Source organism: Exophiala xenobiotica (genome assembly GCF_000835505.1).
Source record: "Exophiala xenobiotica strain CBS 118157 unplaced genomic scaffold supercont1.3, whole genome shotgun sequence".
Lineage (NCBI taxonomy): Eukaryota > Fungi > Ascomycota > Eurotiomycetes > Chaetothyriales > Herpotrichiellaceae > Exophiala > Exophiala xenobiotica.
In genome coordinates, this window is record NW_013562492.1 from 247,312 (window position 1) to 263,661 (window position 16,350).

Here is a 16,350-nt window from a genome sequence, read left to right on the forward strand (position 1 = left end):
AGCCTCATTGCCGTTCTGATTACCTCGTGCACCTCGTCACGTCGCTAGGGTTTTGACAGAGCACTCCGCAGCAGCCGGACAGAGTCAATCGTTGCATTCATTTGTTCGAAAACGTGAAACCTGCCGGTCACGTGGTATCAAGAGTATATCAAAGCCCAATCCTCAGCCATCCAAGCATTGTACAATCCAGCAAAGCCACTTCCAAAGCGCCATTGAGAAACCCTCAAGTCTTCATGTCGTTTATCCAACTTACTCAGTCGACACTTCCCATGTATGACAGCGCTCAAAACACTCGATGACCAGAACTATACCAAGTTCCGTCCGGAAATCTTCGTGTGCCCCAAAACAGATCCTAACCTGGACTCCGGAAATTCTCCACTCCCAATGTCGGTATTTCAACAAGACTGTCTCGTGGTACGCCATCTTGTCTTCGTCGAATATAGAAATTGCGACATTCACTCACCACTTGCACCCACTCGGCCAGTGCTCGTCCACTGTACCGTGCGTTGCTCATCTCATCTTGGTTCGGTTTCAGCGGCTTGATTTCTTTTGCTTTGGCCCTTAACCTTGCGTCGCTACCACTACTGCCGCCACTTGCATTGCTCTCGCGGCTCTCTCGCACTCTCAAGATATTCTGCGCCGTCTGTGGCAAGCGTGGAGCAGTAAGCGTCCAGTTCCGAACTTCCAGCTGAGGCAGTGCGCGATGCGGCTGTAGCTCGAATCGGAACGAACAAGCTTGGTGCGGAGGCGTGATGGGCCGCGACATTACTTTGGGAACAGCAATAGCATTGTTCGGTCCAGGGATGTAACTCGTTCTCGAGCCGTTCTCATCTGGACTTCCTGGAGGTGTTACTTCCCCTGGTCGATGATTTCCTGGCGACGAGTTGAACATGTTAAGTCCCTTAAGCAGACTCCAACGCTTCTTGTTGACCTGAGGCGTGACATCAGCCGAAGGAATGGTGTTGAGTGCCGAAGAATGATTCTGATAGGGTGAACTTTGATTGATTAACCCAGGGCCCGCGTGTCTGTCGAACGTCGTTCTAGAAGGTGCCAAAAGTGGTTGGTTGTCAAGACGAATGATCAGAAGGAGACGGGCGGGTGCTGGAGTGCAAGGCTCGGAGGAGGGGAGGGCAAGACCTCGCATTTCTGCTTCCGCGAAGAGATACTGGTAATGTGCCCAGCACTTGTTGAGCCTGGCGGCAAAGGTTTGCAGAACCTCACTGAGAAGCTGGTCAGCAATCCATTCAACTTGGTACAACCACCCATCCACTTACATATCCAAGTCGGTGACGGACCCGTCGACTCTGGCGATCCGCCAACACAGCAAGCGGTAGAAGTAATGGCGGACCATGGGTGACCAATTACAGAAATTGTCTTCGAAGACTCGTTGATCCAACAGCCACTCCAAGACGAGCTCTCGCTTCCGCTCTTCATTAGAAATTAGGATGCTCCATTTGTTGTACAAGAAAGCAATTAGTCGAACTTTTGTCAGCATGGTCTGACTCTGCATCATCTGCTTCAAGACCTTGAGCCAAAAAGGCCAGTCAAACACCGGGGTATCGTTGTAGGTCTGGCGGTATCGAAACGTAATTGGAAGAACCTCCTCCATAAGATCACATATGACGAAACAGGGATCAGTGTTGTACATGGATATCTTCCGGGTAGTGGCCTTCACCACAGCCTCGAATGAGCCGATAAACAGATTTCGGAATGTCGTGAGCTCGGGGTCCACGTCTCCCAGCACGTCTCTCAACAAGATGATCAAGCGGTTTTCGGCAATCGAACGGTCAGCGTTGGCAATCGTCGGCAGTGGTGCTAGGGCGTCTGGATGATCCCTGTCAAAGCGAGGGCCTTCTGCGTCGCTGTCGTCGTATCTCTTCTGGTTGGCTTGTCGGTAAACAGTGGCCTCCAGCACTACCAACATTTGAGCACAGACTGGAACGAGGCCTGGTACCCCAGCACGCTCTTTCAAAGACATCTCTTCAGACAGAAGTTCAGAGACGAGCAGGTGGTAGAACTTGGTGAAGGCGAAGAAGAGATCAGTGTCCCGTCCGCACCACCTAGTCACCCATGTCGGATGCCACCAGTCCAGTTGTTCTAGGCCGAGTGGGCGCTGGCGTTGCGGCTGGACGTGGCGGGCAAGGGCACCTTGGGAGACCACAGAGAGGGTCCGCACCGGTGGGGGAAAGTTTCCAATGATTGCATTGGATATCAGCACCATTTTGTCGCCGAAGCGGATGTCGAATTCAGTGAAAACTCGCCCCAAGATGCCACCAGGGAGATTCCATTGTCGAACAAGCATGTCTGCCACCCCTGGGCAGTAGAAGAAAGCATACGAACAAGTCTTGCCGGCAAAGGTCACCAGGCTTGAGGGGGCAGCACGCCAGGACAATTTCTCCACCACGAGTTTCAGCTGAGAGAGCAAATTCTGTATGAACATGTTGCGCACATTCTGCTTGATGGTATCGATCAAAAAATCCGACTCGTCTGATTCAAGAGAATTAGTCGACTTGGATTTGGGGATTGAGTTGATCTGGGAGCTTTCTCCGGGCATCGTGGCGAAGCCGGGCGCCTTCCATTCTGCCCTAGACATGATCAGGCCGACCGCTTCAAGAAACACGGGTCTGTCTGCAAGCGAGATCAAGTGGTTGTTTGCTCCATGAAGCATTTCGAGCAGACCAGTCCACCATTTGTTCAACACGACCGTCCGTCTGTCGAGGTCCTCCGCTCGTAAGGTAGCATTTGAAGGATGTCGAGCATGTTTCTGCAGGAAAGGGACCAAAATTGTCCGGAGGACCTTGGACTTCTGTACGCTAGGCTTTGCATGGAAGGTAATGAATTCGCTGTCGATTGCTCTGAACGCAGTTCCTAATGGGTCCTTCTTTTTGACCACGTCGAGCTGAAGAGCCGACAAATGATCGGAGGACGGATTCCTGGGTAATGGCGGTATTCTCCCCAGTGAAACCCTCGATCTGGATCTTTCGTCTGAAGCAAGTGAAGTGGATGACGAATTCCTCGATAAGCGTTTGAGACTGATCTCGCTTTTATTTTTGGCCTGCAAAACACTGAGCGGTCTTTGAACCTGAGCCGCAGGGGGTTCTTCCGTTTCTTGTTGAGGCGATCGTGAAGGAGATCTAGAGGCTTTTGATCTTCGCTCCGCAGTCGGGTTCGGTGTAACAACGTCTTTGATCTTGCTAGGTGACCAACTTCGCTTTCTCACTGAAGAACCGTCCTTCGGCGCGGGAGAAGAAGGCCTCGAGCCAGCCCAGGACTTCCGAGCAAGCGTGCGTATTGTTCCAGTGACTGATCGACTTAAACTCTTTGTTTGCTCCGTCTTGCCAGTCTCCGTTTCATTGCCTTCTTTTGTATGAATTTCGTCATCGTCCTGCGAAAAGGAAAAGATACCACTCGATATCTTCTTCCTCGCCTTCTTCGAGGCACGACGAAACGGGGTCCGGTTTGGAGGTTGGACACTGTCGTTCATTTTGGTCTTTACTTGGGGTGGAAGTGCGAGCACACTCTCCGAGAATGTCCGTTTGATCGTGGCTATTGCAGGCTCCTTTTCCAGAGCGGAAAGCAACGTATAGCTTGCAGAGCGAGGGAGATCTTCCGGACGAGGTTCGTTTGAGGAACCAGAAGAAGATAGAGGAATAGAGGAATGTAGAGAGCTGAGAGAGTGAACAGGTCCCGCGGGCAGAAGTTGCCCTTCGACTTCAGCAGACATGGCTATAAGGTCTCGCGCACAGCGCCGAGAAAGACAGACACCCGTCACTCCAAAAAGAAAACTCTGCTCTTCCCTCTAGGTCCCGCCATGAGACATGAGGCTGTACTGCGATAACATGCGTGAGGGTGATGACAAGAGGTCGGTGACCGGTCGGAATAAGCGGGTCGTTGAATAGGTAGAGGCGAGATTGTGGTATACGATAAGGCTAGAGATCAGCAAAGATGGTCGGTCAGAGGATAAGCAACGAAGGACAAAAGACGGTGAAGACGAACGAACGACGAGAAGATAAGTAGTCAGTGAAGATGCATACGGAGTATAGTGGAAATGAATGAAGATGGAACAGGTAAAGGGCAAAAGGGCTGCAGATGCAGGCGAAGGGGACTGATGGGACGTCGGTGGTTAGCAAGCGCCGGCACCTTCCAAGCAAGAGTTCTGTCCGGGATGCAACCGATAAAGATCCAAAGGCTTGATGGGCTTAAAGTGATCCGCCAGTACGGAGGAGTCAGGAGGGGCCCATCTTCCCACAATTCGCCATGGTTTCAAGACAGTGAGGAAGATCATAAATATATCTAAGATGTCTCGTATTCCATCATTCCTTGCGCAAGTCCCCCTAAGCGTGCACATACCCGCTGTCCATGTGCCATCTGCGCTTGGTTATGTGTGACAAGACAAGCCACGACAAGCCCACATGTCCGGTAGAGGGTTGATTGTGATCCTATCACCTTCTAGGCTGTTATGCTTGTACTACTGCGGTTATCTCCAACACATCTACAGACTGACAGAATGATTAACCCCGGAAGAAGGCTGATCATCAAGACGCGTGTTCCAAGAGGCCACAGGGGATGCAGGGTAGGCCTAATCCTGGGCGTGCATATCCGGACACGCCCATACTCCCAGATATCTCCTAGAACTTGTCTGGAAAAGGCATCCGTTCGGAGTCACGAGAAAGCTTTATGAAAGCCGTCGTCAACATTTAACAAGTTCACTGGCTTCTTACCGTGAATTGTGGTTCAGAGTCATGAGTACAAGTATACCACGCTTGCAAAGCCAACTAAGTCGATGCTGTTGACATGACTTTCAACCTTGGCTTGAGCCTTTCGTTTGTGTCCATTCTTGCCTTGGTTACGTCCATAAAGCAAGAGTTCTACCACTGGCAAGGACTAGGAAGAAAGGCGCTGAGTTGAAGAAGCTGGTAGCTGTGAACATTCCTGCGGTCGCCACGCACATAAGCCATCGTATTGGATGCAAAAAGGCAACGGTCTTCCATTCATGCATCAATTGATTGTACAAGCAATTTTATTTATCATCGCTTCGACGTTGATCAATGGTGTACGCCTTCGTCTTCGTCCATTTTCTCAATGTCCTCGAAGAAATCCTCCTCTCCTCCTTCTTCGCCCTCACCAGCTGCGGCTTGTCCTTCAACTTCGACGACTTGACTCTCATAGTCTTGCATTTCACTTGCCAAGTTTGTTTCTTCCGGAGATTTCGGGGTCGAAGGAGGAGTAAATTTCTGAACGTGGCCTTCGGCATCGGAGGCTTTTTGTGGCGGTGGTTTGTATGCTTTCAGCTCTCGGAGATACATGTCTTGAATCAAGTCGGCTGGAAAAAAACGGGTGAGTGAATGGACTCCGGTTCCTGCCACCTTGTACTCACGCATTCTCGCGACTGATGCAACTGCGAAGCTCCGACGAGGGACCCGCGTGCTTCTTGAGCTCATACGAGCTAGCAAACGTCCCTAATACGTTCGTCAGTATGTCGAACCCATGGCCGTACAGTTGACTCACGCTGGCCCTTAGTGATTGCGCCATGGCTGCCTCTTGTTTGATAGTACAGTCGTTTCCCAGACGAACGTAGGGAGCTTTGCAGGAAGCTTCAAGCGCAGTTGCATGAACCAAAATGAACTATTCCTGTTCGAGTAAGATTTCTGCACGTGATGTAAGCTTGGCGTCAGTGTCTGGCCTCTGACTCGATTTCAAACCGCGCCTTACTGAACTCTTCCACCACCTTCTCTCCTTCATCCCTCCATCTCTCCATACGACCATCGCAGACCTCTCTCAGATATCGCCTTTGCAAGATTCCTTCGCTTTACCCTGTGAAGGAGACCTGGCGCGCATTCGAACGACGATCTCGACGACGGCTTTCGTGTTCAGAAAGATCCCCTCTCTCCCTTGACTCACGACACCTTCACTGGTTGAAACGGTCCAAGTCAGGTCATCGATCATCGCTGCGCTGGGCTGCTTACAATCTCTGCGATCATTTGTTATCGTCTTTTTATCCTCGGAAACGAGGTACAGCAGATAGTCGACGCATGCGCTTGGCCCCTCTGTTTGGGTTGTCTCATTGATTTGTAGACACGCCCCTCACACAGAAAGCTCGTCACGGGACAACATGGCGGCTGCTGTAGCAGGCGTCGAAACGCATTCGCCTGATGCGCCAGCATGGCACGAAAATCTCAACATGCATCTTATTTGCCCTGACTGCAGACAGGTTCCGCCTCAGCTGGTTGAAGAGAATGCTGATACCATCTGCGCAAACTGCGGAATGGTGCTGGCGGAGCGTTTGGTCAGCTACGAGTCGGAGTGGCGTACCTTCAACTCGGATGAAGGTAAAGGCGAGGATCCCAATCGTGTCGGTGAAGCAGACAACGAGCTCTACCTCACCAATAATGCGGGCACGATGATCGGTGGAGGCGGACCGAACGTGTCGAAAGAGACTCGGAGACTCAAAAAGGCACAGGCTATGCAGCTCGAGAACAAGGCGGAAAGAGCACTACAGGGGGCATATGCCCAAATCGAGGCTTGGGGGGAGAAGGCCAAACTCACTGCTCCTGTCAAGGCTGCCGCCAAATCCTACTACAAACGGGTTTTCGAGGCAAACGCTCTTCGAGGTAAGCAGCTGGATTCGATCCTCGCTGGCTGCGTCTTTATCGCTTGCCGCCAATTGAAGGTACCGCGCACTTTTAATGAGATTTTCGGCATGACTTCAGTTCCCAAGAAGGAGATTGGCCGTGTGTACAAGCAGCTTCAGAATTTCCTGAGCAAAGTCGCGCAAGACAAGATTACAGAAGTTGAATCCACTGGGGGCATTCCCAACAGCACATCGGAGTTTCGCGCCACTCAATCAACCAAGCCCGAAGATCTTTGTGGCAGATATTGCAACATGGTTGGACTCAACTACAGGGTTCAAACCATCGCCGAAGGTCTTGCGAGGAAGATTCCTACCATTGAAGGCTTAGCTGGCCGCAGCCCGCTTTCCAATGCTGCAGCATGTACCTTCTTCGCTAGTTGGCTGATAGGGTTCGGGAAACCCAGCAAACAGATCAGTGAGGTTGCAGGCGTCAGCGATGCCACAATCAAACACGCGTACCGCTATCTGCTGCAGGACAAGGAACGTCTGGTCGATAAAGAATGGCTCGGTCAGCAACCTATGCCCCTCGGCGGGTTCGGAAAATTGGAAAATCTGCCTGGCGCTTGATGCTGAAATATCTGACTCCAGGTCTATGCCGATCGTCGCTAGAGTCTCCGCCGAAGCTATGCTAAATTTGCGAGGAGGCTGCGAGGAGTCCTTGCCAGTCGACGACACACAGATTGTCACAAAGGAGAAGCGTTCTTGCTGGATGCGGGGCTGTCTACTTAAAAGTTCTTGCTGCTTTTTCTGGGACTCGGGTTCTTGGGAGGGTCAATTGATCTTGATATGATATCCTGGTTGTTCAACGCATAGCATGGAGTTCAACAGGTGACGGGACAGGATGGGAGAAGACAGCACTAGGCTGTGTATTCTGAAGCTAGACTTTATTTGACACAAAGTCTCTAGAAGTCCAATAATGAAGACTATGTATTTCTATCCATTCGTCCTACTCTATGGTAGATTGAGCGTTTTACCGTTTACCCTACTGTATGGATTCCGTACAAATTCGGCCCATAAAGCGTGCCCCTCTCCAGCTCGGCAGTTGGTCATATGCCATCCTCGCCATGTCTGGTGGGCGTGTGAATGCCGGAAGATTTATGATTGGCCAGCCTTGTACCACCCTGCTAAGGCCAACTCCTCCAACCCATGATCCAGGTCCATCTCGTGTTCGGTTCACCTCGACGTTTCGATGCCCCCCGACCAGAGAGAATTTGAGCAAAACTGAGAGGGCCCAAGTCACCAATCACTAGTTGATATCGACCGGTTCTGTTCACCTCCGGCCGCACCGCAACAGCTTTAGCCCTGCATCTACCGAATCAAAGAGGTGATTCTTTGCGACAAGTCCATCTTCCGATCTCTCATGACGTCGGCCCTGCAGCATGACTTGCGTCTACCCGTTCATGACCTTCTCTTCCTGGAGAATCTTGCAACCTTTCTCCGCATTGTCCTCCTTCAGGTCAAAACCCCCCAATGTTGGACCTGAACTTGACGAGCAGTCTCCTCGCTTCATGACGTGCCGCCCTTGCCGCCGGAGAGGCGTTTGACCGTACAAAAGCTGCCGAAGCTGCGAAAATCAAGCTCCAGATGCAGCACCAAGCTTCTGCTTCATTGTAGGTGACAGTTGAGGTCAAAATGGCCATTATTACTTTGGTGTCCTTCTTTGTATTCGTTTGTGCGTGCGTCGCCCGTCCTGGCTATGAGCGCAACGGCAAGCCCTATGCAGCTGCTCTTCAAGCCCGGCAGGCCGGAGGAAACTTCAGTTCTGCACTACAAGTGGATCTGGGCTACGAGGTATATCAGGGAGTGTTCAACAGCACTTCCGGGATCAACGTCTGGAAAGGGTGAGACTGCGCCGAGTGCCACCTGGGACTGCCCCGGTACTGAAAATTGACAGCATTCGGTTCGCGGCACCACCCACGGGTTCCAACAGATGGCAGGCACCGACAGCGCCACAAGTGAACAGATCCTCGGTCATCAGTGCAAGCAGTTTTGCTCCATTTTGCCCTCAAGGGCCCGATGCAAGCACCAGAATCAACACTGTCAATCAGACTGGTGCGAGCGAGGACTGTCTATTTCTCAATGTCTATTCACCTAGCAATGCTACCGGTCCACTGCCGGTGCTGGTCTGGATCCATGGTGGAGGGTATGGGGGTGGTAATGGACGGCAAGATCTGTCAACAATCATCAACGCAAATGGGAACAACTTTGTTGGCGTCGCAATCCAATATAGGGTCTGCTGCTCCTCCAGTACTGCTGCCCTCGATATGGGAGCTAACATCAAACAGTTGGCAGCATTCGGCTTCCTGGCCTCGGACGAGGTCTTCCGCAATGGCGTGGTGAATGCTGGCATTCTCGACCAGGTGAGAGGGCTGATCACATTGTAGCAGACCTTTCTCATTTTTCCAAGCACTTCGCATTGCAGTGGGTGCAGTCATACATAGGCCTGTTCGGCGGGAACGCTTCGCAAGTTACCATTTCCGGAGAGAGCGCTGGTAAGGCATGAAATACTAGCCGATCGATCTACGCTGACATGTACCAGGCGGCGGATCAGTTATGCTTCAAGACATGGCTTACGGCGGAAGCCAAGGAACATCATTGTTCGTGAATGTAAGTAGTTGCCGACGTGCTTGGGATCACCAGCATTGACAGGATCCAAGACCATTGCCGCTTCTCCCTACCTGCCGATGCAATATGGATATAAGGATTGGGTTCCTTCCCAGTCATTCTACGCATTTGCCACTAAAGCCGGCTGCCCTCCCAGTCTTCCTTATGGTGCTCATCCGCAAACAATCTTTGAGTGCCTCCTCGATAAGGACACAGACACCTTGATCAATGCAAGTGCCACGATCTCCGAATCAGGAAACTACGGTACTTGGGCTTTTCTTCCTGTGTATGTCCGCCTCTGTTCCACTGTCGATCTACACTGACTAACTCGTCGGTATAAAGCACCGACGGAATATTTATCCAAGATCTGCCCAGTCAGCAACTTCTCCGTAAGCGCGTCAACGGGGTCAATGCACTTATCGGCAACAACGCCGCAGAAGGACCGTCCTTCGTTCCTCAGAATATCACGAGCGAAGACGATCTTGTAGCGTGGCTGCAACTGACTTTCCCTCTTTTTACCAACGACGACATCGCCAAAGTCCTGCTGTACTACCCCAGCTCCAACGCCTCGACGGATCCGAATGCGCCGCTGTACGCAACTTCGGGAGAGTCTGGACCGAGTGCGCTGAACCAAAGCTCCATTGGCACGGGTCAGCAAGAGAGAGCGGACAACATCTACGCCGAAACAACCTTCGTGTGTCCGTCATACTGGATGGCCGAGGCGTACAGCGACCGGGGTCGGACGTCTTTCAAGTATCAATTCTCCGTGCCGCCAGCGCTGCATGGCTCTGATGTCAGTGGATGTACGTCGTTATCCCTTCCCAATTTTCCTAAAAGTTCGCAACTGATCAGGATGCCGCAAAGACTTTGGTCCGGCGGCAGCCAATATCGGCCCAGACCTAGCACTTGCTTTCCGACAGATCTGGGGCAATTTCATAACCACGAACAATCCGAGCATCTCCTCCAGTGTTGCGAATGGTGCGTCTTCGGGAATGCGGCTTCGGCGAACGATGCAAGCAATTGGCCACCCTTCACAATCTATGCTCCATACCAGATCAATCTGAACGAGGTAAGCATCCATTTGTCACTGAGCTGCTGACAACAACGCGTGCAACACGCGACTGACTTCTACCTACAGACCGGAGGGACACCTTTCTCGATGAACATCACACAAATAGGGGTAAGCATCACCGAAAGCTGCAAGACTGTTGCAGGATGTCTTGAACCTGTTGCTCGGTGCCGGTGCAAGAAATCAACGCTAACAAGACTGACAGCATAATATTACGGAGTTCGGCCAACCAGGTTTGCAGAACGACATCACGCTCGTCAATGCTTGGACTTGGGAGGCCGGCAGAGGATACAGGTGTGACTTTTGGCGTAGTATGGCAGCCATTGTCCCTGAGTGATATTTACACATGAAGATTGTTGGAATTCATGCTGGAATAGCTCCATTTGATGCTGAAATACCGGGTAACACCTGTACTTGCAAAGCCTTGTGCCCGAGACTCAGCCTTGCCCCTGTGAGCCTTCTTGGCCCTGAGTCCTTTCGGGCCCCTATACATAGAGGGTGCCGATTGCCCCTTTTCTCAACGGGGTTTCCCGCGGCACTTCAATGGCCCCCGATCTCTCCTTTTCTTCCCCTTTTGCTGTCTTCTACAGATTGTCAAGCAGATATAGAGAGGGTGTAGTCCCCCGCCCATCCTTCCGAGAGAACAGAGCGTCGCCTCCCAGCCTAGACATCTGTTCAGGTAAGCTTCAGCGAACTTGGCTAATTCCTGCTCCTACGCTGCTGCCTGATCCGAGGTCTCTTCAGCCTGACTCTTCACTGAACCGTATGCATTCAGTATAGGGGCGTTTAATCGAACGCTCTAACGATTGGCTACACCTGCCCCTTAGTTAGAAATCTGTTTCAGGTGAGCTTCAGTGAGCCTGACACAATCCCTGCCTCTACACCACTGCCCCCTCCAGGATTGATTGTAGCACGTAGCCACTGGTGCCTACAAAGTAATAGCCTGCGTTTGTCGCCCTTCTCGACTGCAACATGAACGACTTTAGCCGCGCAGGCTCCCCTAACAATTCAATTCATTACTAGTATTGCAAGTGCAGGATTCGCATATACAATCTTGATATCACTGCGCAACATTCAGTCACGAGACGATTACATTTACTGCTACACAACTGGAGCATGATGTATACTGCCATCGATCCCAGTGTGTATGGGATCAAGATCAGATCCACACCGCAGGCGTCCATTAGCGGGGATGTATCTGATAAGAAACCCGGCGACAAAGACCCTGGTGACAGCAGCCACCACAGTTCATCTGCACAGTTGTCTTCGGCCTCATCTACCGCCCTTCATACTGTAGCTAAAGGTAGTCGAAATATTGCACAAGTCATCGAAGGGACTCGGAGTGGTGAAGTCATTCATATGCCATCTTCCGCGTTAACGACTGCTTCTCCTTCATCGTCTACGGCTACCCGTCATCCACCGACACGTGAACCGGCCAGTACAGATCAGCAAGGAAAGCCTCAAGCACGACAGCAGCGACTAGCAGAAAAACAAAAGCGCACAAGAAGGAAAAGGATTGCTTGGGAAGTCGGCGATGAAGTGGATTCTGATGGAGAAGAAGAATACTGGCTGGCTTTTGATAACCGTCTTGAAGCGGAAGAGGCCCGTCGAGAGGCACTCTCTCCTGAAGAAAGAAGGCAAGAGGACATTGAGCTTTCTGCAAAGGCCTTCCGAAAGCACATTAAACCCCAGTTAATACTCGATTACACTGGCTTTGCCCGCCTGAGCCATTACCCACTGTTTCTGCTTCAAACGGCACCTGATTCACGTAGCAGAGCGAAATGCAGGCTCCCTCACTGCTCCGATGGCATTGCCCCAGGCCAATACAGGATTGCATTGACTCCGGGGATTTGGAATTCGAGAGGTCAAGATAAGACTTCCTCCCTACTAGATCTTCTACCCTTCTACTCTGCAGCTCAGGAGATCCTGTGCATGCCGTGCCTTGCCGTTTATGCCTGGAGCTCTTCTGCTCAGTCTTGGCTGTTGGCCAAGTAGGGCAATGTAGTCTTGTCCCACTCGCCTGGTACATGTTGCGGTGCTCATTTTATAACTCCTTTGTCCTAGAACTACTAGCGTCGCTTAGGCCCAATCTACTACTTATACTGATTTGTGTACGGATTTTTACCATGTTAAATGCTTCGAGGAATTATTGGACTTATCATCGTCACCCTACGTGGCTCGTTTTGAGCCCGATGGGCGGAAACACATACCTGACCATGGCGCGCAATGCATTCTGGAGGAATACATTTCTAGATGGAAGCTTCGAAGTCAGCAAACACTCGAGCACGAGGAGAAGCCACAATCTTCTCCCGGCGCAGAACACGTTCTAGCAGAAAGCTCGAGTACACAAATAAACTCAGCAACGGCAAATAAAAACACAAATACAACAGAACAGCAAGCACCCTCTCCAAAGGTACATATCGAATCGGCAGCGCCAGAACAGATCCCTGTTACATCAAACCAAAGCCCAACGCAAACACCCTCTGCCTCTGGAACGGCCGCCCAATCATTACTGGCCTCAGAACAGACAGTTGAAACCGACGTGTGGAACATGGCCGACGAGCTCTACGCCCAAGTACGCAACGCCGAAGCCGAGACTTCTGAGAGGCATCATAGGATTCATGGTGAGTCGTTCTTCCGATCTATTATCGAGAATTCCAGCGTCCCAACCAAGGTATATTCCTTAGGCTAGTAAGGTCTAAGCGATCCTGGCTAATAGACGGCGGCGTCCTTAGATCTTATTCTCAATGCGCACGAAGCAGATGATTTGGCCGGTGCACCAACAGACCAAGATCGAACCTGGCACATCACGCAGTACCTTCTCCCTGAAGATGACCCGGAGTATGACGAACGTCATGCACTTAGTCAGGCATTGGAAAATTGGAGATTGGACATGGTGAGTGAGCTCGAAGCACTAACATCAGCTTGTTTTGTTCTCGGCAAGCAATTCTTCGGCACTTGTATTTACAGCCGAGCTTTGTTCTTCTGACTAGATGGTACGCTGACCTTACGATATCTGTACAGATGTTGGCAAACTCAGACATAAGCGAACTGACCGAGTCAGAACGTGCGGCGAAGGAAGCACTAGGTGAGCTAACAATCAAACTGATCAACAGATATGACTGTGTACGAATGCCAGATTATCAGTCTCTCTTCTTTGGCCGCCGGTAGATGCTTTGCGAGGTAGAGATAATACAATAACCTGAGCATGATCTGCAATTTTGCAGCGCATCCGAGCTTGCATGACAGGGGAATCTCTACCGGCTAGGCTAAAGGGGCATGAGTTGGGTACGCACCCACGTATCTCTCGCCTGTGTTGGGTCCCAGCATGATTCCAGTACCTTGGTACACGGTCGACGCTGCGTGTACCATAGTACTTTGGCTTGGCAAGCCGCTGGTGCCTGAGGACCCGTTGACGAACTTGTTGGTACATAAGGTACCTAGCTACCTCTCATCCCTTCATGTTCGGTTAACACAGAGCAGAGTTGTTCTTATCCCCATAGTCTATTCAGGAGCCGGCTCGCGGCCCTGGACGACATACTGCACATCCTGCTATGCCTATCCGCCTTCAGATCAGAGCCATGAACGCGCTTCTCTCACTCAAAGATAGGATCTCATCACCACCCCGAGGCTCGCCAACAATCGAGGGCGAGAGTTTACCCTCGCTACAGACGGAGACCAGACTAACCTCGATCTTGGAGAGGTTCCCAGCAGAAATCCTGCTGCGCATCATCTCCTTTTTGCCAGCGAGCTCTATCGCCTGCATGAGTTTGATGGTACCACGAAGCCCTCATAGACCAGTTTGATCCAAAATGGCGAGACGACGGTGCAGAAAACGTAGGCTTCCTTCGGCTTCTGGAGGAGGACTTACCTGAGAAGATGGTATGCTACAGCTGCAATATCCTGTACAGTTGGGAAAAGCGGCAGCAATACCTCTGTGCTAAACGTTTTGACCATGCGTCCTTCAACCGTGGCGCATCTTGGTACTTCTGCCATGGACGCGCCTTCATCGACCAAAACATGGTGGAGGCGTTCCTGCGAGGATTTGCGAAAGGCTCACGATATGGCCCGCAGCTCCATGAACTAAATCACAACTGCAAGTCCTTTCACGAAGGCGGGGATATTGACAAGAGTCTTGACGCTCGGGTTGTCAGGGAAAAGCTTTTGCTTCACGGTGTCTACAAGCTATCCGTGTCCTTGTCAGCCCAATCACCTGATACTCTGACTTCACCGGTCGACATCAGCCAAAATGTCCCGGAAGGGCTTGTGCCTGCCATTGATAAGTTCAAGACCATCGGCTGCGCTCACACTGGAGATTCACTCCCTGTGGTTATTCTGGATGCGTATGAGCTCCGGGTCGGCTGTTCCGACGGTCGCATGAGAAGCCTGGATCTATTGAACTGCGGTCACTGCGCCACCGACCTGCGAGTTCGAGTGGAACTAGAGTGCGGCGGTACGTGCGTCCAAATTGAAGTAGAGATATGGCAGTCTTTCGGAGCTCGGGAGTCTGACAACAGAAACAAGACCGAGGATGCACAATTTTATGACGAGTGCAGGGCTGAGGAGCCCTTCGATATCAACCATCCTCCTGATCGGAACCTGGAAGAGATGTTCAAAGCAGGAGTTGATGAAGAATGTGACGTGTTGTGGTCCCCAGATCAGTCTCGAAGGCATCAGAGTTGGCTCCAGTTATGGAGGTGGTACCTTGACCCGTGCACAGGTCAATTGTACAGAAATTACGTCCATAGCAATGGTGACGGGAGGCCGGCTCGAATGCAAGAGCAGGCACTGCCCTTGCAAACTGCGGCACAGTGAGGAAGGGCAAACGAACAGATCAATCAATGGAGTCTTGGTACAATTGCAGACTCGCAGTATCTGAGAGTAGATGACACGAGAGGCCGGCGGAGGTGCTTTGACTACGGCGGTGGCAATACAAGTCGGACGGGTACACGTGAGCTTGATTGTAGAAATGTGTAGTAGCAGGGTCCATCTGTTCAGTGCGAAGCGCAACTGCTCCTTTGACGACACAGCCGACAGCTGTTTCGCACCCCTGTACGTGATTTTCATTACGGGATTTACCCATGAGACAGTAGTAGTAATTGTAGGATTCTTAAGAATACGCCTTCTCCAATCATAGACGCCAAACCCCGCGCCCTTCAGCAGACAACGAGATAAATGTGTCCGTAAGTCCCAAGAGCAGACGCCGGAGTATATAGAGTCTGTCTCTAAGGTAGTCAAACATCAAAAGGTCCAAGGTATCATATCAGCAACACCCCAAGTTCGAAGAGCATGCCGAAGCCCACACATCTCACATGCCTCTGTGGCAGCATCAAAGAGCCAGCCTCCTTATTGCAGTCTCAGACTCTTCCAATCGATGATGCCTTCTGCCATTGCAACAGATGCCGCCGCAATACTGGTGCTCTAGGCACCACATATGCGCAGCTCAAAGGTCCTCCGATTGCAAAGTCCCTGGACAATGCGACGGCTTACCACACGGCAAAGTTTGAGCATTACTTTTGCAAAGAGTGCGGGTGCAACATTTTCGCGCGATGTAAAACCGATGGTCGGTGGATAGCCTGTTCCGGAACCATCGAGATAGATCGAGAGCCCGGAAAGGAGGCAAATGTATCAAAGGTCACACTCCATGAACATGTTGGAGCTGCGAACGATGGCGGGATTGCTCCATACCTTTCCCATCTCAGCGGGCGAGACGTGCCTTGCTATCTGGGCGAACCGGAAGGCGAGGCTATGCAAAAGAGTGAGCTCCGCCAGCTGCAAGAAAAGGCGTTCAACGTACCATCGTCGGTGGAGAGGGGAGAAGCGTTAGATGTGGCTTGTCACTGCGAACAGGTACGATTGCGGATCAAGCCGCCACCATATGATGAAAAGAGCGAAGGTTGGTATGTGCCTCCTGATCGAAGCAAGTATTATGCACGCCTCTGCTGTTGCCGGTCATGCCGCCTGACAACCGGCTTCACGATGCAGCCTTGGACATATATTTTGCCTTCTCAGATCCATACCTCGACCGGAGAGCGGGTCATATTTG

General features: G+C 51.5%; 6 protein-coding genes across 6 annotated transcripts; 4 read left to right on the forward strand and 2 right to left on the reverse strand.

Annotated features, from left to right (window-relative positions):
- Positions 1-44: 44 nt before the first annotated feature.
- PV05_04252 (uncharacterized protein) lies at positions 45-4,156 on the reverse strand. Its single transcript, XM_013460646.1, has 2 exons — positions 1,275-4,156; positions 45-1,220 (listed from the first exon to the last, which is right to left on the reverse strand). The coding sequence occupies exons 1-2, from the start codon at positions 3,722-3,724 to the stop codon at positions 353-355; spliced, it is 3,318 nt and encodes a 1,105-aa protein (XP_013316100.1). The 5' UTR covers positions 3,725-4,156; the 3' UTR covers positions 45-352.
- A 498-nt stretch (positions 4,157-4,654) lies between these two features.
- On the reverse strand, positions 4,655-5,574 carry PV05_04253 (uncharacterized protein). Its single transcript, XM_013460647.1, has 3 exons — positions 5,509-5,574; positions 5,378-5,459; positions 4,655-5,323 (listed from the first exon to the last, which is right to left on the reverse strand). Exons 1-3 carry the CDS (start codon positions 5,530-5,532, stop codon positions 5,046-5,048), a joined length of 384 nt encoding a protein of 127 aa, XP_013316101.1. The 5' UTR covers positions 5,533-5,574; the 3' UTR covers positions 4,655-5,045.
- Positions 5,575-5,736: 162 nt separating this feature from the next.
- On the forward strand, positions 5,737-7,567 carry PV05_04254 (uncharacterized protein). The gene has a single exon (XM_013460648.1). The coding sequence runs from the start codon at positions 6,113-6,115 to the stop codon at positions 7,196-7,198; it is 1,086 nt and encodes a 361-aa protein (XP_013316102.1). The 5' UTR covers positions 5,737-6,112; the 3' UTR covers positions 7,199-7,567.
- A 696-nt stretch (positions 7,568-8,263) lies between these two features.
- Positions 8,264-10,854, forward strand: PV05_04255 (uncharacterized protein; the record flags this gene model as incomplete). Its single annotated transcript, XM_013460649.1, has 9 exons — positions 8,264-8,472; positions 8,526-8,862; positions 8,917-8,991; positions 9,039-9,123; positions 9,171-9,238; positions 9,289-9,521; positions 9,578-10,304; positions 10,374-10,415; positions 10,510-10,854. The coding sequence occupies 9 exons, from the start codon at positions 8,264-8,266 to the stop codon at positions 10,639-10,641; spliced, it is 1,908 nt and encodes a 635-aa protein (XP_013316103.1). The 3' UTR covers positions 10,642-10,854.
- Positions 10,855-12,855: 2,001 nt separating this feature from the next.
- PV05_04256 (uncharacterized protein) lies at positions 12,856-13,475 on the forward strand (the record flags this gene model as incomplete). The annotated part of the gene is made up of 3 exons (XM_013460650.1): positions 12,856-12,928; positions 13,040-13,200; positions 13,329-13,475. 3 exons carry the CDS (start codon positions 12,856-12,858, stop codon positions 13,473-13,475), a joined length of 381 nt encoding a protein of 126 aa, XP_013316104.1.
- Positions 13,476-14,183: 708 nt separating this feature from the next.
- Positions 14,184-15,119, forward strand: PV05_04257 (uncharacterized protein; the record flags this gene model as incomplete). Its single annotated transcript, XM_013460651.1, has 1 exon — positions 14,184-15,119. The coding sequence occupies one exon, from the start codon at positions 14,184-14,186 to the stop codon at positions 15,117-15,119; it is 936 nt and encodes a 311-aa protein (XP_013316105.1).
- Positions 15,120-16,350: the final 1,231 nt, after the last annotated feature.

What these genes read in the sequence shown, in the direction of transcription:
- PV05_04252 (XM_013460646.1), bottom strand. Translation starts at nt 3,724, where the DNA reads ATGTCTGCTGAAGTCGAAGGGCAACTTCTGCCCGCGGGACCTGTTCAC. An exon ending in TCCGTCACCGACTTGGATAT is followed by an intron (nt 1,221 to 1,274) that starts GTAAGTGGATGG and finishes CCAGCTTCTCAG; the next exon opens with TGAGGTTCTGCAAACCTTTG.
- PV05_04253 (XM_013460647.1), bottom strand. Translation starts at nt 5,532, where the DNA reads ATGGCGCAATCACTAAGGGCCAGC. An exon ending in CGCAATCACTAAGGGCCAGC is followed by an intron (nt 5,460 to 5,508) that starts GTGAGTCAACTG and finishes CGAACGTATTAG; the next exon opens with GGACGTTTGCTAGCTCGTAT. An exon ending in TGCATCAGTCGCGAGAATGC is followed by an intron (nt 5,324 to 5,377) that starts GTGAGTACAAGG and finishes GTTTTTTTCCAG; the next exon opens with CCGACTTGATTCAAGACATG.
- PV05_04254 (XM_013460648.1), top strand. Translation starts at nt 6,113, where the DNA reads ATGGCGGCTGCTGTAGCAGGCGTCGAAACGCATTCGCCTGATGCGCCA.